This window comes from Ursus americanus, chromosome 20 (assembly GCF_024610735.1).
Source record: "Ursus americanus isolate L20-20 chromosome 20, mUrsAme1.1.p, whole genome shotgun sequence".
NCBI classification, from domain to species: Eukaryota; Metazoa; Chordata; class Mammalia; order Carnivora; family Ursidae; genus Ursus; species Ursus americanus.
In genome coordinates this window covers 28,065,727-28,086,580 of record NC_142146.1, presented here as the reverse complement: position 1 = coordinate 28,086,580, position 20,854 = coordinate 28,065,727, and the positions used below count along the sequence as shown (strand labels likewise).

The 20,854-nt window shown below is 40.1% G+C and overlaps 1 protein-coding gene across 1 annotated transcript in view; it reads right to left on the bottom strand.

Annotated features, from left to right (window-relative positions):
* COL6A6 (collagen type VI alpha 6 chain) overlaps positions 1-20,854 on the bottom strand; it is a 107,577-nt gene that overhangs the window by 69,248 nt on the left and 17,475 nt on the right. The window contains exons 8-19 of the mRNA XM_045791934.2: positions 17,267-17,610; positions 17,105-17,183; positions 13,202-13,356; positions 10,753-10,845; positions 9,475-9,528; positions 7,675-7,746; positions 7,562-7,588; positions 7,200-7,244; positions 7,057-7,110; positions 5,909-5,971; positions 2,172-2,237; positions 663-716 (exon numbers count right to left, since the gene is read on the bottom strand). Coding sequence (XP_045647890.2) covers positions 663-716; positions 2,172-2,237; positions 5,909-5,971; positions 7,057-7,110; positions 7,200-7,244; positions 7,562-7,588; positions 7,675-7,746; positions 9,475-9,528; positions 10,753-10,845; positions 13,202-13,356; positions 17,105-17,183; positions 17,267-17,610 — 1,106 coding nt within the window. The remainder of the gene's footprint in view (positions 1-662; positions 717-2,171; positions 2,238-5,908; positions 5,972-7,056; positions 7,111-7,199; positions 7,245-7,561; positions 7,589-7,674; positions 7,747-9,474; positions 9,529-10,752; positions 10,846-13,201; positions 13,357-17,104; positions 17,184-17,266; positions 17,611-20,854) is intronic.

Here is a 20,854-nt window from a genome sequence, read left to right as displayed (position 1 = left end):
AGATTTATAGTGATTACTTCACAACCACATATACATATCAAATCATGTTCTACACCCGAAACTAGTAATGTTATACATTGACTATATCTCAATTAGCACTAGGCATATATGCTTTAATATTGAACACACATAAACAGTTTAGTATACTGTATTTATTATGCATCGTATTGTCTGAGAAGTTCAAAGAATCAGCTATCATACTCCACCAAGAAAACGTTTTTGTGCCTTGGAACACACGCCTTCTTTGCAAGGCAGAGAATACAGAAGTAAGAACAGAGGACTTATACCAGGACTGACCTTCCTGAGTAGTCGTAAAATTCGGCAGAGGAACGGAGTTTGGGACTTAAAATTGACATTGCTGGCAATTAGCGTAGCAAGAAGGCCAAACTTTCACCACTCTTCCCCTAGCTGGCTGCTTTTTTGCTCCCTTTGCCCAGCTTTTTCTCCTGATTGGTAATTTTCCTTGCAGGCAGCACCTTCCTACCTCAGCTTTTCAGGGGCTTTCCCCAAGGGCTTCGCCAGCTGTGTTCTCAGAGCTATCCCAAGTGTCCCCAAGGCAGCAAGCCCCAGCAGAACCATCCCGCCCACTCCCACAATCAGCCATTTTTATCACAATATAGGCTACCAGAGCCGTGGGTCTCCTTGTCTAGAAGGGCTCTTACTGTCTTTCTTCTGGAGCCTGGTGTTCCAGGGGGGCCCGGCCAGCCTCTTCTACCCTGTCAAGTGAACAGACAGATGGGTGACATAATTACACAGCACTGACACATTTCCTCTCCAACATCTGCTTGTGCTGCAGGGAGGGTGGATGGGTGCACACCAACCAGGGAGTCATCCTCCCTTTGGATGTGGATTGCTTCCACTGGTTATAAACCATGTGTCTATGCAGGAACTGAGGAACCACAGGACAAAATGCTAATGACAGGGCTTCATCTGTTCACCACCACTGCCTAACTTGTCTTTGGGTATAAGTTATAGAGTATCTGAGCCAAACTATCCCCACTGAGTTGCCACAGAGTGGACAAATGAAGCATGCCTTGTGTCAGGTATGGCTACTACCGGTTTGGATTTCTACCTTTGGACTTGTTCTGTTGGGCTAACCTGTGTAGAGTCACACCCCCACATGAATAAAATCTCACAATATTCATATGTCTTCCCAAAATAGAAAATGAAGGGGAGGGGCGCCTGGGTGGCACAGCGGTTAAGCGTCTGCCTTCGGCTCAGGGCATGATCCTGGCGATCTGGGATCGAGCCCCACATCAGGCTCTTCTGCTATGAGCCTGCTTCTTCCTCTCCCACTCCCCCTGCTTGTGTTCCCTCTCTCGCTGGCTGTCTCTATCTCTGTCGAATAAATAAATAAAATCTTAAAAAAAAAAAAAAAAAGAAAATGAAGGGGAAATTATGAGTCTGTAATGAGACATGTGAGACTTACAGTTACCACTTAGTAAAAATGGCAGGAAGCATTTACTGAACGTTTATGATGTGGCAAGGTCAGTCTCTAGATTCCCACCATAACCTTCAAAAGTAGGCTATTTATCCTATTTTTCAGATGAGAAAATTGAGGTTTACAGAAAGTGGCCCATGGCCACAGAGCTGGTAAGGCAGAGCATGAAACAGGACCTGTGCCTGTCTCTAAAGTGAATCTACCGCATCAGACCTCTCCCCCAGGTGAAGTCACCAAGGGAACTTCGTCATCAAGAAGATCCAGAGACACACATTTTCCAGATAATTATACTTTTAAAAATTCTGAAAAACGAGGTAAGATGATCAAATTATGGTTTGTGAGATTTCATGAGATTTGCCTCGAGCGTGTAAGCTGTGTCGATCTACCAGATGTTTTCCTCTTTATCACGTACTACAAATAACATGATGTCTTCTTAGGGTATGTACCTTCTGTACCCTGGGAAGGCCAACAATTTACTGGCTTATTCTTTCCATCAGCTAGCCCTACATTTTAAGTTGGGGCTTAGATGGTTGAATTCATAAATGAAGACCTCAAGGGCAGGGCTTGGTGAAGCAAGTCACCCCAAATTCAGAAGAACAAGGGAATGTTTTTTGAATCCTAGAGTAGCAGATAAGGAGGAGGAAGAGAGATTTTTGCTCCTAAAAATGTTTTTTCTGTATCAAGTATGTCACATCGTTACAAGTTTACTTTCAAATGCCCACGTCATTACTTGTCTTCCACGTTCTCCTTTCAAGCCCTTAGGTCCTTCTACGGTATTGTCAAATCCAGGAACTCCCTAAAAAACAGAAAATAAAGAGAAAAATTTTGAATATCTCCTCTTACAAATGTAACTGCATGTAACACAGTTACTCACTCCCCCCCCCCAAAATTGACGAAATAAGTCCAATCCATTTAAAAGCATAGATAGCTAAAAATTACAAGTGGCTTACACATGATTTCTTTTCCTCTGTGTTCTGCATTATCAGAACAGAGTGAGGACCGAAGGTGAGCATATGTTGGGGTGAGGTGGGGGGAGGGGAAGCAAGAGCTCACCACAGAAGGCATCGCCAAGAAAAGCAAGGGTGACATGGCTTGTGTTTATGACAATTCTCATCCTGGGTCTGGAGGTACCCCTTCTTACTACTGCCATCCGTTCTCTTAACGTTTGCTCTTCTTTCTTGGGGCCTACACAAGGTTATACTTGAGGTTGTTAGATTTTTACTCTCCCCTACCTTTGGGAGAAGGAAGACATTTGTAATGGGTTCCGCCACAACATAAGTACACTGAGCAGCACTGAGGACTGTATCCGCCATCCATTCTCTTTTCCTTCTCTTGGACACCTGGTAGCCTTCTAGCCCCATATGTTCACTGCTACTATGCCAGTTCTCAGAAAATTCTGGAATCTTGAGTTTTGCCCAATATTCACACAAACATTCTAGCAGGAACTCTCTGTGGGATATTATCCTTAGCAGACCAAACTGAAAGCTTTCTATCTTGGATAGTTAGGACCACCAATAGAGCGGTACCGCCATGACGCTGGGACAATCAATTGAGCCAGCCAGTTCAGTCAATGCTCCAGTAAATTGAGAGGGGACAAGAATTACCCAGTCCTGCTGAGTGCCAGCTGCTGGGCTGTTTGGCTGATAGCAGCCCAGATTACCTTCATCAATCAATAAGTAATTTGAGATCACCAACAGGGACATGTCATTGTTCCAGATACTTAGAAAGATTTTTAAACAAATAGTTTCTACACTTACAGAGTTTATAGGCTACCAGAGAGAAAAAAATGAGCTTAGAATTTACTTTATAACTACGATTATCAGAATTTATGTGGAAAAATTCTCTCCCCCACATACCGAAGATTATTTTCCACAATTTCTATTTTAAGTTTAAATATTTGTTAAGTTTTCCAAGCAAGGTGTACCTAAATCACAATATTAGAGAATTGTATTTTGGCACAAGACAGAAAAGGAAGATAATGTAAAGTCCAAAATTTTATTCCACTGGATGTATAAATGACTTACTGAGGTCCAACTGCAAACTATTTAATTGAAGAGATGGAATTTAAAAAGTCATACACTAGCACATTCCACAGAATAGAACACCCGAGTTGTTTGGTCAGTCTGAATATGATCTGTCCAGTCTTTCAATTTCTTTCTATGCAACTGGACAAGACAGCATCATCTAACACAAATTTATGATTCAACATGGACTTCTAATAATGATATGTTTTAGGATGATGAACCTTACTAAACTTTGTAGCTCAAATGATCTGGTTCAGTTTTCTCCCCAGTATCACATGAGATTACATGAGATTTTTAAAAATGGGAAATTCCAAACAGCCAAATTAGCTTTCATGTGATCGGAAGTTCTGTCTGAATATGCACAGATTTTCAGGAATTTGTGCCATTTGTATGCATTCCTATGAATAATCTGATCATGTGTGGGTTCTATTTATTCAATCAATCTTGCTCTCCCAAATTTTTTCTGGAATAGCAACCCATAAAGACCACATGTAAAAAGGCTCAGAGAATTGTCTTCGATTTGAGATGTATATTCCCACGTGGGTGGGAAGAGCTACCATGCACCAAAAACTATCTAAAATTAGTATCGTGACAAACAGCACATCACAGAAGTTCTAGTGGACTGAATTTTCAGCCATCTCGAAGTCAGAGAACATTAAAAAATAAATAAAACCATCTTACATTATTCAGATTCTTTTGAAAGTGTTAAGCAATCATACAATTTAGCAGACAGTTGGGGGGGGGTTCTGACCAAAGTGCATGGCAATTTTATAGCAATATCCCAAGGAAATTTTTAGCCTTCATATGTAGATGACTGAAATGTCTTTTGAACTACTATTTATTATTTTTACTTATGGATAGTTTTTTGTTTCTAATTAGATACTTCGAAGTTGTTTCAAAACTCTCAGGTCATCAGACCATTATCAGAAAACATCACTTACTAAACAATGTAGTCTTCAAGGGCCAATTCCTCTGCTTTTAAAATAGTTACCTCCGATGTATACCTAACATTTATATTTCTCAATATGTTGCACTAAATTCTTTCTCTGATCAATCCATTGTCTTCAATAACTCCTCCTCCAGCATACAAAGTCCTGTGAGTTTCCCAGTTGCCCCACATCCTTACCAGCACTTGTTATTGTCAGTTTTTTAAAAATTTAGCCCTTCTGATGTGTGTGTATAGTACACTGCTATGGTACATTGCTGGTGGAAGTGTAAATGAGTATAAAGATTTTTGAAAACTGGCTTAAAAGGCGTAAGCTTAATGAGACTCAATGAACCCTGGTTACCCACAACATGGGTGAATCTCACAAGCATAAACTTGAGCAAAAGAAGCCAGAAACAGAAGAGTGTATCCTTTATGATTCCACTTACTTAAAGTTCAGGGGTATTGGTAAAACTAATTTATGGTTTTAGTACAGTGATTACCTTTGGGAGGGGCTGGTAATGACTGAAGTAGACATAGGGGGCGGTTTCTGGGACGGACTATTTCTTCACCTGGCTGGTGAGTACACAGGTACACTGACATTCATCAAGCTGTGCATTTGTAACATGTACTTTCCTGACGTTCTAGTTCAAAAGTACGTTCTAGATGTCCAGCATAGTGATTATAGACAACAGTACCGTATCATACACTTCGAAGTTGCTAAGAGATTAGATCTTAAATGTTCTCATCACAAAAAAAGAAATCCTAATTCTGGGACACGATACAGGAGTTACCTGACCCTATGGTGGTGATCATACTGCAATATATAAATGTTATCAAATCAGTGCCTTATAATACCTTAAGTTTACACAATGTTCTATGCCAATTATATCTCAGTGGAAAAGTCTAATAAACAAACCTAAATCCTAATTCGTTAAGATTTTGGAGACTTCCTTTTGTGTGGGCGGGATGATGGAAGTCCTATAACACTGATGTTTCACTGGACGTGGCAGATCCCCTGCACTGGGGTGGGTCCTGCCTATTCAGCCAGGTCATATCCAGGAGAGCAGGCACCTTTGTGTCATATCAGGTTTTGCCTGATACAGTCCTAGCTGGCTTGGATTCAAGAAAATTAAGCTCATATTCTTAACTGGGAAAGACTCTTGGAGACTGGAAGAAAAGAGATGGCTTTGTTTCTTCCACCCTATCCATATTTCGAGCTACTCAGAGGAAGAGAACGGAGGGGACTGGAATTCCTTCATGGCTCTGAAGGACAGTATCAATTCTGAATACGCATTCTCAAAAAACAAATGCACCAACGATGGACAAGATCTTCTCACTGTCCATGCTCATTCCATAGATGAAGAGGATCTAGCACCAGGGAACTGCTTTTAAAATTCCACAATAGTTGTGCCTGTGATGATCTAAACTCAGGATTGCTACTGTAGTGTCGTAAAGTGGGGCTTTCTTATCAGAAGCTGATGTTTAGCTCACAGCCCACGCAACCCCGGCACTTACAGGGTCTCCTCGCTGGCCCTTTGCACCTCGGTCACCAGAAACTCCTCGCTTTCCTGGGCTTCCCTAAAGATAATACAAATCGGAAGAAGGATAAGACAAAAATTTTTAATAACATTGGTAAAACCAAAGAGCTTATCTTCTCCCTGAATAATTAAATTTTTTCTACTAGAGTTATTGTTAAACTGGACAGACGGACAACCAAACAAAAACTAGTTTCAGGCATCATATAAATAATACAAGAGCGATCTCAATTATTTACCACAGTGATGAAGTCTGTATTCCAGACACATTTGTTGTCTTAGTTTTTATAGCTACTTTATAAACCGAGTATTGTTTGTATCTTTCTTTTAATGAAGCAGCTGAGATTCAGAGACATTATCCATTTTCTTCAAGGTGGTTTATCAGCTAGAAACTGGGTTTCTGACTGAGCTGTTCACACCCCAAAGACAGACAAAGTGGATGATGGAATTATGGCTGCTGTTGGCGTCTGCTCTAGACGGGAATGAGCAGCACACACTTTAAATGTGCTGCCCGCACCACAGACTCTTGTTAATACCCTGCTACCATTCTTAGCGTGGTAGCTGCTTCTCATTAATGGCCCTAATTCTTTACTTCTGTATCTGTGCCCTTTGCCATGCGACTCTGTAATGCTTTCCAGCTGTTGCGGGACAAGAATCCCTAACCCCCGAGTTTGGCCATGACTTAATCTGGCCAACAGAAAGAGATGGAAGTGTTGCTGGAAGAGTTCCAAGTCTAGGCCTTAAGGGACCCTGAGAGAACCTGTGTGTTTCTACTTGCTCCCTGTTGCATATGCCACGGCCATGCAAAGGTGACGGCCAGCCCAGCCAGACAGTGCTTCCTGGTCCTAGGAGGAGGGTAAGAGACATGAGGAATAAGGCTGCCAGCCAACCTACAGACAGCTGAGCCAAGGTCAGCCACGCTCAGCCTAGACCAGGGATCTGGGCTGCAAACCTCAGACACGTAGGAAATAAATGTTTATTGTTGTATGCAGTTGAGGTTTTGTGATTGGCACAAAGCAATTTTGTGGCACTCGCTGACTGATACCCCTAGGGTAGCTGTTCTACTCTGTTGGTCACACCTCTAATCGCCAGGACATTTTTCATGTTGTCTCTTTATTGAATCCCTACCTGGAATCCTTCATCACCCTTTTCTCCTTTTTCTCCAGGAAGACCACTCTCACCCTAAAAAACAGAGGAATAAACTCAAATTTCCATTTTCTTGATGAGAAGTAGCTCAGAAGGGCCTTTTTGGGACAAAGAGAAGGCTCTACCTGTTCTCCATGTAATCCTCCAATTCCGCTTTCTCCAACTTCTCCCTGAAAAGACAGATGAGATCAGAATAGAGCGTATTACACATTTATGTGAAAAGAAGTCAGACATCAAACAAAAGTCCAGTTTTGTCTTTCACAGACAGCCTAGTCCTGAATAATAACAAAGGTTACCAAGTAATAGAAACTCTGAATAATACACATTGCCTGCAATAAAAGACAACATAAGCAAAATCAAATGACTGGCAATAAAGGAAGATCAAGAGAAACTTCATCTGTATGATCTACTGGTCAGTAGTTTCTAAAAAATAAAAATATTTCTAGATAGCAGATGGGCAGATAAGTGGATATGATTGGTACCATACCTCCTGTCCATTTAGTCCCCTGTTTCCCTGAAAATAGAAAGGACAACAGTGGTTAGTGTAAGGAAGTGGAATTAATGTTGGGAAGACTCCACCCTGCCTTATGCAACCTTTACCTTAGGACCTTTGGCACCATCGCATCCCTTAGTACCTTGCTCTCCCACTGGTCCACCGGCTCCTCTGTCTCCCTGAGGAAGAGAACATACCTAGATGAGCTTTTTCCACTGTACTCTGGATTCTTAGAAATTTTACAAGTTTTGTGTTGGAAAAAAAAACGTGTAATTGCTAATGGTTTACAATCCAGAATTCATGCTTATTAAGCCTGAGAATGGGAGTAAGTCAGAACTACTCTGATGACAGCCCTTTGCTTTGGATCCCACCTGGATACTGCCCTAGGTAGGGTGGTGTCTACATAACACAGACAAGTGGCTGCTGGAATGTATTCTGAAACTTTCAGGAGCTAGTCCAGGAACAGACAATGAAGAACTGACGAAGCACCAGAGAAGGATGCTCTAGGCGTGGTCTAAGATCTAAGTATGATTTCTAATCCAAAATCCATCTTCCTTCTTTTTCTTTCTTTCTTTCACCAAATATCATTCCTACAATCCTTGTCTTGGTAACCCCACTAGTCTACGCGGTCTTGTGATCTGGAAACAAAGAGATCATCCTCTGCTTCTCTCTCCCCAGGTCACAATTACATACATTCATTCTCCTTAACATACCCACTCATACTGTCCCCAACTAAGATTAGGACTGTTTGTCTTGCACCTACTACTGCAAGACTTCTACCGTTACCCCTACCTTATTAGCATCCATACACTGCCTGAGTAAGCTTTCTAAATCCGTGCCCCCATCATGTTTACTCCCGTGCTCAATATCATTCAGTGACTGCCCATCAACTGGAAGACACTAAATCTTCTGTAGGATATTCAAGATTCTCAATAATCTGGGTCTTGCTTGCCACATAACCTCCTGTGTCCTGGGTTCCAACCATGTTGGCTATGTGCCATTTCACATACACACACACACACACACACACACACAAATTCTCTCAGTTACAGACCCTTGAACACATTGTTCTCTCTCTAGTAATAAGTTCTCCCCCACAAACTTTGCCTGAAGAAATATCTATTCCTTGATGTCTGCTTCAGATGTCTGCCCAAGCATTACCCCTTGTTTGCAGCCTTCCCTTCCCAAGCCTCAGCTGCTAGCATGGCTGTTTAGGTATTTGTTCTGTTATGCTTTGCCAAAATGCACCTTATTGTACCATTAGAACAGTCCTCGTGTACAGCAACTGGAAACATGGTTGTCTCATTTGCCTTTCCACTAGTCTGAAGTTACCTGAGATAGGAATCATATTTTTTCTTTTATTTTTTATTTCTAGGGTCTAGCACTGTGCCTGAAAGATGGTAGAATGCCTTACTATATATTTGTTGGATGAATACATGAATGGAGAAGTTTACTTGTTATGGTAAATGGTGAGATGCTCAAATATATAATTGTTAAATGAACGCACAGATGGAGGAAGAAAAGAAGAAGGATGGATGGATGGATGAATGGATGGATGTGAGAAAGAGTGGAAGTCCTTCATAAATAATTTGGGGAGTTGGTTTACCTGTGCAGAATGGATCAGGAAGGGGGAAATGGCAGTGATTTGAGTCCCCTGGTGAAGAAAATAACTTTCGCATTAAGTTCATTGTGCAGCATTGGTGAACAGCCAAAGAGGAGACAGTAGGTTAATAAACCATTATTGACCACCAGAAGCAAAGCCTGATGAGAATTAGCAAAGACCTCAGATTTTGTACATGAATTCTTAGATTCTGACTTTTCTTGTTCCCTTCCGAATTGACACAAACGATTTCCTATTGTAGATATGTTCTCAGGAATAAATAGAGGTGAAAAAAACCTTGACTTACAGCAATGCCTTCCTCTCCCAGATAGCCCTCACTGCCTTTAAAACCTGGGGATCCCTGGAAATAAGGAAACGAAGAATGCATTAGCCCTCCACAGACCGAAAACCAAAGCTAATCAAGCAAAAGTCTTTAACTATAGTTTTATTTTATGTAGAATTACGGGAGTTTGGAAAAAAAAAATCTTCCCTCCACAACCTAGGCTGCATTTACACACATAAAAATAAATGTAGTTTTGAAACAAGTATCCAGATAGCTCAAGGGTGTGTGCATGTGTGGGTCCTAACGCCGTCCATAACTCTCTCTGGGGTTATATATAGTGCTGGGATACTGTTTCTCAGACAAACCTTCAAGTGAACACAGCTATATTTGCCCTTGACAGACTAAATTATCCCCTTTCCATTAAAAAAAAATCTTTTTTAGGATTTATGCTACACATAGAAAAATAGACCACACACATTTCTTTTCATTCTTTCTGAGCCCAGCTTTAAAAAAAAAAAAAAAATCTACCATTCCCCTTACACAAAGTTGAAGCATTCAGGAAATAGTCCGAAAATTTTCTTCAGAGACACGAACATGCTGATTTGGGAGTTACGGTGCTATCTACAATTATTCCACAAATCGAACACACATGTAAATAAGCAGTATTGAAATTATTAAACACATAGTATGTTTGTACATATTTTAGCATTTCTTAAAGCCCCAAATCATATATTTTTTTAAGAGTACATAAATTTCTTTTGGTTGGGAAATACATAAATCTATTGTTGGCTACTGTTCTGTGATTGGCATTTTTGTGCACACATCTGTGACATTTTTGGTCTGGCTACAGCTGACTGAAACATTGCCGCATCTTTTGTGAGGAAAGGGTGAGCTGACCTAATTTGCTTATCAGCAGACTACCAAAAAACATTCCCTACTTCATTTAAATGACTCTGCAGTCATTAAAAATGGAAATTGAAATGACATTGATATTTAGGAGGTTTTCATGACTCAACACAGAGATCACAGTTGGTTTCTTAGAGTTGTTGTCACCACTGCTGGAACACTAGTCAAGGATCTTGGCAGTTGTTCCTCCTGACACTTGCACTAAAAGCTTTTTTAGAGGACTCCAATTTAGAAGGCCAAGGGAAAGCCAGGACTGTCTAATTGTCATGGAGAATAAGTGGTTACCTCAGAGGATCTATCTAGAAGTTAAAATCATCCTTTATTTCCACCTAAACCCATGTCTGAAAGACACACTACATTCAAATAAAGTGAGCCATAAATCTTAACTAAAATCACCTTTTTCCCTGGTGGTCCAGGATCCCCCATTATGCCATCCCCTCCAATGCACTTGCAGAATAAACAACAGCATGTCCTTTCAGCAACATTAACCTTGGGGAAGAGTAAGAAATACATGACATTGGGTGGCGTTGCTTCCCAAATCACACATACATGCTCAATGGTGTCATTCAGACTTCTTCCAGTTTCAGAAACCTGTTCCCCATTAAAGTAACCATGCTTCAGCGAGAGAGAGTGCATGAGACATTCTTTAGCTGCTATCCTTCCTTCTGTGGTCTGCATTTTCCACCCTATGAGGACTTCAGAATCAACTCAAAGAGGTTTGCTTTATTTTAATTTAAATTTCAGGTACTTAACAGATAGTACAATATTGATTTCTGGAGAATTCAGTGATTCATCACTCACATACAACACCAAGCGCTCATCAGAGCAAGCTCCCTCCTTAATCCCATCACCCATCTAGCCCATCCCCCACTTCCCTCCATCAACCCTCAGTTCGTGCTCTATTAAGGGTCTCTTACGGCTTGTTTCCTCAAAGAGGTTTTTGTATTCTCAAAATGCTATTACTTTAGCCATGGCCAACTCATTGCATACTAATTTATTAATGTGCTCTCTTGTTCCCACCCTATCCCAGCATTGACCATGATGTTGCTGATTACCTTATAGAATTCTGCCCCCAATATTTTGTTCAATAAAATGAATGCTGTTTTCTTTCCCTGTTTTGTGAAATCTTTGTATGCTAGAGGATTTAGACAGTGCCCGATGCCTTAGTGCTTGGAATGGAGTCCAATGGTAAACACTTCCAGAAAAGTTTGTGTGATAGGATTTCAAAAACACCAATTACACACTCAACATTTCCAAAACCCTTGCTGTAGAGCATGGGGGAATGGGAAGAAGATTGCCCTTTTTCCCAGGCTGAAAAACCATATTATATATGGAAAAATATCAGTGAATTTTATCTTGAACCTAGTCATCCTCTGAAAAATTGACATATTCCACTGCATTTCTACAATTAACCCGTATAAGATTTTTAGGAAAATTTGGTTTGCAGTAAACACCATGCTTGGCCTTGATGGGTTAGAATCAATCTTTGTGTTGAAAAGTTTCCCATCAAAATTCTAGTGGGATGAAAAATGAAAATCTTTTTTTTAAATAATAATCATTTGGCAATTGTGCTTTGTGTTTATTATACAATGTTCCTTTTCAGCCATTAGAAAAAAATTTTCCCCGAAAATTTCAGAAAAACCAATACAACTTGAAATGTGTGAAATCAAATAACTAACTAGATTCTGTGATTTTATATTAGAAAATACCAATTTTCTACGGATCACTAAAACCCTACGGCATTAGATCTTTTACTATTAACATCAAAATTGATCCATTTCTAAAATTAAGTTTTTCTTTGACAATATAGCATTGATGTCATATTGAAATACTGACAGGCTTGTTTTGAAGAATAACTTCCTCCCTCTATGAATTACCAAAACAGATTTCAAAGACAGGAAAAAAAAAATAGAAAAAAAAAAGACCTTTTGTAAAAGAGACACGGTCTCCTCATATAGGAAAGCAATTCCAACAAAACTTCCATATTCTTGAAGTAATTATTTTTACTGATGGTGTTTAAACATCTATTTATATACAAATTCTACAGGTGAAAAATAGCAGGAGCTACTGTGTTATTAGAAAGTGTCTTGATGTGATTATAGAATTTATAAATCATAAACAAATGAGAGATTATTAGCCAGTTGTTAAGGTGAAAGTGGTGCCACATAATCTGGTAACCCTTCATCACTCTAGTTTGAATCCTCGCACATTTCTGAAAGAACTAGGACTGGGATGCATCCGTATAAACGTTAGGTTCTAAAAGGAGTTCACAAGGCAAACATCGCAGTCACGACATCTACAAAGCTTTCGATCTCACACACAGTACAACACAGGAAGTCCACCATCCTGTTGCTCTGTTCTTCCTCCAACATCGCGGCAGGCTGCTCTTCCTTTGGTTCAACTCCAAGTGCAATCGGCTCTCCTTTACAAGCCGTGTTGCAGGGAAAATACACCTCTTAAACACGAGAATTCTACTCACTGCGGTGAGCTGTGACACTTACGATCCACAAGGGATGTGAAAACCAGCTGGCTGAGGGAGCAGTGGGGTGACCCTGTCTCCTCAGATCCCCTCCAGTGCTTACGTTCAGTGACTGTAATTCGGGCAGGATTGTAGGTGCTATAAATTCCTTCCCTTTTTTGCCAAGCGTATTCATGAAACATGCTTTGACAAATCTTTTTTTTTTTTTTCCCCCAAACACTCTCTTATTTAGGCTGTTCCCTAATTCAGAAAAGTCTTTTATTCATGCCCAAGGGAACAAAATTAGTTCAAATTCATAAGCATAAATATGAAATCTATGTAAAAAATAGAAAATTTAAACTCACCAGCCTTTTCTAAGTAACTTACCAGTAGTTTTGACAGTCGGCTCCCAAGGTCCCTCATTCCAATAGTCAGCTGGGTCCTGTACTCAAACCCTTTCCCGAATTCAATGTAGAGAAGATCGGCCAGGTCACTTGAATCAGCGGCTCCATCCAGAGCAACCGTTACGAGGGCATTCAGGCCTATCCAACACAGTTTACAATTCTCCGGGTGAGGTGGGTTTGGCTCTTTAAATCTTTTTTGCATATGTACCTACGTTGTTGTTCTAGGAAACCAGTTGCAAGAGGAACACTCATTTCATTGTCTACTTCCACCGACCGTGCAGTGTAAAACTGACGAGTGACAAGACTACCATCAGAGAACAAAAGGAATTACAGTTTTCAAAGCTCATTAAATTGGAGGCTGGGGATATTACAGAAGAACTTCCAGTTCCTGGGTGATTTGAAATGAGGTATAATGATATCAAAAGGGTCCGTAGAGTACACTAAGATACAGAGGAACGGACATATCAAGAAAGCAAATGTCCTAAGTGTTTGCCATCCAAAGGGGGACCCTCGGACAGCAGCACGTACATCACCTGGGAACTTCTCAGACGTACAGAATTACCTACAGAATCAGACACTGTATTTTCGTAAAATCACCACATGACTCATATGCACAGTAGTTGGAGAAGCACAGCTACAAGGACCTCTTAAGGATTCGAGGACCCAGTTGGAATTACAGTAAGAGACTGTAAGACCATAAGAGACCTCTTGTCAGGCAGTTAGAAACAAAGGACATATAATCATCCAGAGCTATAGCTCATAAATTTTGGAATTTTACAGACCAGAATATTTCAAAGAAAACTGTAAGGGACTAACTAAAGAAGTTTTGACTTACTTAGCAAAGTATTAATTGATACAAACATGAAATGATAAAGTACTGATGGATACAAACATCGAATGATAGCAGTAAAAACCCTGGCAATCCTTATGGTGGAGATAACCATAGTAACAACGTGCTCTCATTTATTAATAGTTACTATGTGCCTGGCAGTCAGTTAAGTGCTTTCCATGCATTAGCTTACTTGTAAGCTACAAATCCAATGTATGGGTATGTAGAATTATAGCTGTATTTTACAGATAAGTGAACTGAAGCTTGGAGAGGTTAAATGACTGGCTTGAATGGTATTTTTAGGTATTCACCAGGATAGCCTCATTCCAAAGCCTATAATCAAAAGACATTTTAATAACAAAAATATACTAAGGACATAAACAGAGTAAAGAGCAGTCCTAAAATTGAATAAACTTAGCTTTATGAAAACCTGACTCCACTGGCGTAAGTTTCCTCATTTCATCATGGATGAGTGAGGACATCTTTAGATGGGACTTAGAAGGCAGTGGACTAGAATAAAGAAATGTTCACAGACCTGAGAGTTAAGAATGTCTTCTACGTGTATGTATGATTCTGAATGCTTGATTTTGGGTGAGAGGAAGACGAGAATGAGGAGAATAAAGTTTCAGGGACATACTGGGGAGGCTCAAGTTCTAGGAGTGGAAAACAGAGGTTGGCTGAGGTGGAATAAACGAAGAAACACCAAAGAATAGGGTGGCCAACTTGTCCTGATTTACCAGGACTTCCCTCGTTTTAGTGTTGATATCTCTGGCTTGTCTCAAATAAACAAGGCATTAGTCACTCTTTCAGGAATGAGAATGACAAGGAGAAAAGGGACGGTGGATCGGGCTGGGGTAGACAATGAGGAATGCTGAGTTCATCAAAGGAGTTTACTGATCAAGAGAAGGCATGCTAATGGATCTATTTATAAGGGGGGAAATCTTACATCTGATTTTTCTTGTAAGTTCCAAGAAATGTAAAAATTTAAGAGTTATGAGAACCATGGGATTGTTGATTTGCAGCAAATCGTGCATATAACTATTACTTGTAACTGCTTTCCTCAGGATGGGGGACTCCAATCCTGCTCCTTTCAGACTCATCCAATAAAAAGCCAAAAGATCTTAAATACAATTCCTAAAAATAAGTTAAGATTTCAAAAATTGAAAGAATAGAAGAATCACTGAGAAGACTCTAGAGCACTAGATTTTAAAAAAACTAAATGAATTCAAACCCCATCCATGTGGGTTAGTTATAAAGCCACATCCACCACTGAGTATCCCTTTCTCCAGGTCTCCTCTTGTCTCATGATGAGTGCACAGTTTATATGTATAGATACCTGGCCCCAAATTAGGGAGGCTCTCCTAGGTTAGTGGATCATAGGGCCAAGCATCAAATGAAATCATATATGTTTAAACATGGGAAGCCAGAGCTAGAGGTCCTCCTTGTTCATATTGAGAGCAATTGAACATTTTTCAAAAAATACTATGGCCATCATCCCTTTATTTCTCCCATTCAAGGAACTTTTGAGGATATTAAAAAGCTAGCTTCTGAGGTTGAAACTCATTTAATAGTTCCTCCCTGGGAGTTGGGAAAAAGAAGGCTGATCTTAGAAATCTGGGTGTTCTGAGGGAAACTTCCTGGAGAAAACTCTTATGTTGTCTGCAAAAGATATATCTTTTTCACCACAAAAGAAAAGCTGAAATTAAAAAAAAAAAATCCACCCTACCCACCCAAATTAAGCACTCTAGGGTCTTGTTCTCAGTCTTCATTAATATCTCTACTGCAGATCATAAAAAAAATGTCCAAGACTTGAAAGAATAAAAAGAAAGCAGTTTTAGCAAATAAAGGGCAAAATAGAAAGTCTTACTTTTCAGCTGTAAATACAGCTAACTTTTCAAGTCGTTTAAGATTGAGGAGAGAGAACCGAACAGAAAGGACAGATCCCTCCAGCTTCTAGGAGCTAACCTGGGAGCAGCCTAAGCAGGTGTCTTAGGTCAGGTTCTCTAGAAGCAGAGCCTGAGAAAGGGATTTGGATAAATTGCATACAATTTATTGAGGCAGCACTCTTAGAAGAAGGGGTAAAGAAAGCAAGATAGGGCAGGGGAAGGATCTGAGGAAGATAGTGTTTCAGCTGAAGACTAGCTTCAGCCTGATCCCATGGGGAACTCTGGAACATAAATTATACCACAGAACTGGTGCCATTTTGAGGTAAAGGTCCAATTCCTTGTACTCTACCTGCTGCCTAGGGGTGGGGTGGTAAGTAACCTTACAGGTGACATGGCTTCCACTGGCTGACAGCAATTCTTCAGAGAAAGGAGAACCTGTGAGTTTCTAGCAGCCAAAAGCCACAGTAGCTGGAGGATGGGGGAACCTGCTTGGAAAGGGGGTCTGGGTGGGGGCACCAATAGCATCCACTTACAGGAAAGTATTTCTATTCTTAGTCAAACCAGAACATGTGGATTCATTTTTCTTCCACTGATCCACATTTTGTAAGAACTGACAATAAGTCAGACTGGGCATTCGTTCCTAAAGCAAAAAGCCCAGTGCCAGTGCTTTAAAAACTCCTAAGCACCATGGCTGGTCCATCTGTGGTCTGAAGGAAGGAACTAATTAGAAAGCTCCAAAACATGTGTAGATTTGTCCAACAATGCTTGCGATTCTGGAAACTTTAACAGTGTCAAAAGAAAATAATCCAGTTCTTCTATTCCTTGGTCAAGGAGAAATACACTGTTCATTTCTGCAGACACTAAAAAGTAGTAATATTAGATAATGTGGGCCAAGGGAGACAGGAACATTCTCCAGGAAAGCTTAGGAAGAAGACAGACAGTGATATGAGAGAAAGGGTAGGACCTTGTATTCAGTGCTGTTTCACATACATAGTGTATGAAGAAAAAAGTAGATGCCAGAATGTTCTGAGAGCTCATTTGCTCTCCCAAGTGCATATCGGTTGACAGATTCAGGATTATTTGAGTGCTTGAAAACTTAAGAGCCAGCATTGAGTTCTGAGGTTATAAACTCAGTAAACACTCCTTTCCCACTCTTCCCCATGCTCAATACCTTCTTTTCTAAGTTCATCAGATTTTTGTTCAAGCTTTTCAATGTCATCATCCAATCCATCTGAAAATAAGAGAACCACCTAGGAAAGCATTCAAAAAGAAAATTGAGTAAAAAGGATGTCATTGTAACCACAGACCAGCAGAGAAAGTAAAACCAGCTTACCTTTCCTCGAGCAGCTGATTTATTCTGAAATGCATCCCATAGAGAACTCAAGAGGTTTGCATTGAGAAGAGATGGTCCTTTTACTGTTACATCCTTCAAGCTGTTCAGTATGTTTTCACTATAGATCTCAAACTTGGGTGAATATTTTTCCATGGCATTGGTCACTTGAAAAGCCACGCTAACTTGCGTCTCTGTACCCACCTCACAGCTTACCCCATTGAGGGAGCTGATGGTATGTAAGAGGTCTTGAAGGTAGGTTTCTATCCAAGATTGACCTTCAAGCAAAGTCTGCCCATTCTCATGAGTTGAGATGTCAAATCCCACCACAACGTCCACAAAACAATCTAGGGTTCAAGGGAAAAGTATAACTTATTAGATAATACCCTTATTTGGCTTGTTTGCTGTATCCAAATCAACATATTTGAAATTCTTATTTTGATTCCAGTTATAAAGTTGGAAAACAAGAAAGAACATGTCCGAATAAAGGAAGAGGGTTAGAATCACTCTTTTATAACCTGTAAAAGTATAGAATATTTTTTTAAGCTGGTATAAAATCTAGATGATTTTGTAACAAAGTCCTGAGAGACTTTATGGTGGCCACTGAAAAAGCCACACAAAACCATTTAAGTATCTAAAGTTATATGTGGAAATGTTAACAGTCTGAAATAGGAAATTCATATCATGCTACTTACCAATTGAGGTCACCTGACAGATATTAAATTATAACTAAGGGAAATAACCATAGAGAGTCATTTAGAAAAAATCACAAAGGACTTGTCTAAAGGAATGGCTATGATGATTTATCTCTCCAAAAACAATCTGATTCTTCTTTTTGTCGTCTAACATCCACTCAGAAAAGAAAAAGGAAAAAGGAAACTCCAAGAGATCCTTTGAGATCTTGCTTAGTTTATGTCAAAGATGGCATTGCCTTCAGAGCTCAGGCACTCAGGAAGCTTCATTGCCATTTGGAGATTCAAGAAATACCTAGAGAGGTTTCGCATTTAGACGGCTTTGCTTTTATCCTTATTAATGCCAGAGCCATGTTAAGCACTGGAGAAACTAGAAGGGGCTTGATAATTTAAGCTGAGCCTCCTAAAGGGGAGATAATCAGAGAAGGATAAAATGATAGTTCATACGCACTCTTCTTTTCAGAACTTTTAGTTTGGCTAAAAACTTCAAAATTTTCCAGCAAATTCAGTTGGATACAAATTCAGTATATCCAGTAAATCTAACCAGCTTGCTTGTTTAAAAAAAAAAAAAGGCAGGGTGAGTTGTGGCAAGAGTATGTATTTTTCGTTTGCTTTGTTCAGATAAGCAGGTTTTCAGATAGCTGTTGTGTAGACAAATGGCCACCTATACTACCACCAGACACACTGGTCAGCTGTACATCTGCAAGTCTTTGAAATCAAAATGTCACTTTCAGATTTTAAAATACGGGCCAGTAGCTTGATTCATTTTTTCCCCACTCCCCTGTACCCTGATTCATGCTTAATGAGAAAAGAGTTGGGTGAGGGAAAATAAATCCTTCTCTGATAATTTTCGCCATGACATTTGAGGTAAATCAATGTTATCAAAACATCCGAAAGGTGGGTTTTCTTTAGTTTTTCTTTATTTCTTATTTTGCCATAGGTACTTTCTTAAAAAAAAAAAAAATCCCTTCTCTGATATTTGGAAAGGGAGGTGAGGAAAAAAACTAGTCAGGAGGAAGCATCAGAATAGGTCCTTTCCAAAATTCCTCTTGAATCAATATCCTATCATTTCAATCTTGAGATTGAAAGTTTCACTCTGGGACAAACGTGGTTTTAGCCCCTGAACAGAAAACCAGTGACGAAACTAGGTCATGGGCTTCAAGGAAAACAGTCTCTTTTGAGAAACGAACATTGGCAGAAATGCCAAATGTCATTGAGTGATCCTGGGAACTGTCCCCTCTAAAAATTTAGTGTTTTAACTTTTTGTCCAGATTAGTAAATAAGTTCCTTGTGTTTATTTAACTAATTCAAATTGACAAATGATCCCATAATAATGTGATAAAAGGAATGAATTTGAGGAACAAATCCAGAGTTGGCAGCCACGTGTCTAAATACAATTAGACCAGGCCATCTTTATCAAGTGGGATCTCACGGAAGGAAGAGAACCAACTCTACAGAGACACCTGCCCTCAAATCAGGAGCCCTTCCGAGCTAACAAAGGGAGGGATAGTTTGGGAAGTGAGCTGGGCAGGAGGCTAACACTGGATTTCCAAAGAGAAATAATGAAGAATTAACCTAGGATAGCAGGAAGGGGAATGGAAAAGTGGCGATATACGCAGGGCAGATTGAGAAGGGAGTCCACAGCACTGCTGTGGAGGGTGATAACAAGGAGAAGCAAAACTAGTGTTTTGAGCATTTGATTTATCCTCACAAACCACGGCGTGGAAGTCTGGATGCGGGGGAGGTCCTTAAGTGGGACGACCCAATGCTTAATTTTAGTCATGGACTGGCTAAGACGCCGCTACTGCTAGACAACTTTCGGCAAGTCTCTTAACCTTTCTGGGCATTAATTTTCCTGTTTATAAGAATGAGACTATATATTCCAGAATAAATATAAAAACCGCAGAAAAGAGCGGATTAGACTGAACAGTTCCCTGCCAGACCTAAAAGTGGATTTTAATTATCTGACTTATAAAGTCCATAATTAGAGTTGATGATGGCAGATTCTTAGTATTAAGAAATACTATCAAGAAGGTAGGATATAACAGTAAGCTTAGAAAACAATTCTTAAATACTTCAAGGGGGAAGTTGGGCTATTGGCAGTTATTAGCTGGGATAACAGAGAAATTTGTTTGGGGCCTTTGAGAGAAGGGGTATCTTAAATGAAAAAAGAATGATCTAGAAAATGGGTAATATAAGAGACCTGGTTTACGTATTTCCCAGATTTGCTATCTCCTCCTCACCCAATCCAGGACTTGGACATTTACCCATTGGATAGCTGCAGCTGCCACCAACGTCCAGTCTCCCAACAGTGTGTGGGGTGGGGGTGAGGAGGGAACCAGGCTTTGTCATGACCTCCATCTCCTTAGGGCAGGAAGGCCATGATGACTCTGGTTCCCATGTTCAACCCAACTGAACTCATGAGAACTGTGGCTCCTTCCACCATTTTCAGTCATATATTTAATGCACTGTGGGTCCCATGTCTGCTTTCCCCAAAGGACTTATAACACAACCAAGTAGGGTAGAAGAATTAACTCTCCATGCGGGAAGACTCTGATCAATGAGAGGTAGTAGCTGGGAGGAAACTAGCAGATAGTTCCTCTTCTTTATTCCCCCTGAGGGACCCATCTACGTGGTGGTTTCACGCACTTCCTTGGTGATATTCTGCATGACTGATGAACCAATTTTGCTTTCTCAAGAAGCTATAGCAAGCTTAGTGATATACTAGCTTATATTTATTCTTTCTCCTTTCCTGTAGGACTTCCCTTACACTCACTCTTGCTTCCCTGGGATTGCACTCTCAAAAGTAGTAGCACCTAAAGTATTAGCATATAAGCTTGGCTTTGAGCTCCATTTTCTAGAGAACCCAATTAAGACGGAAACCTAAGAGATCCTCGTT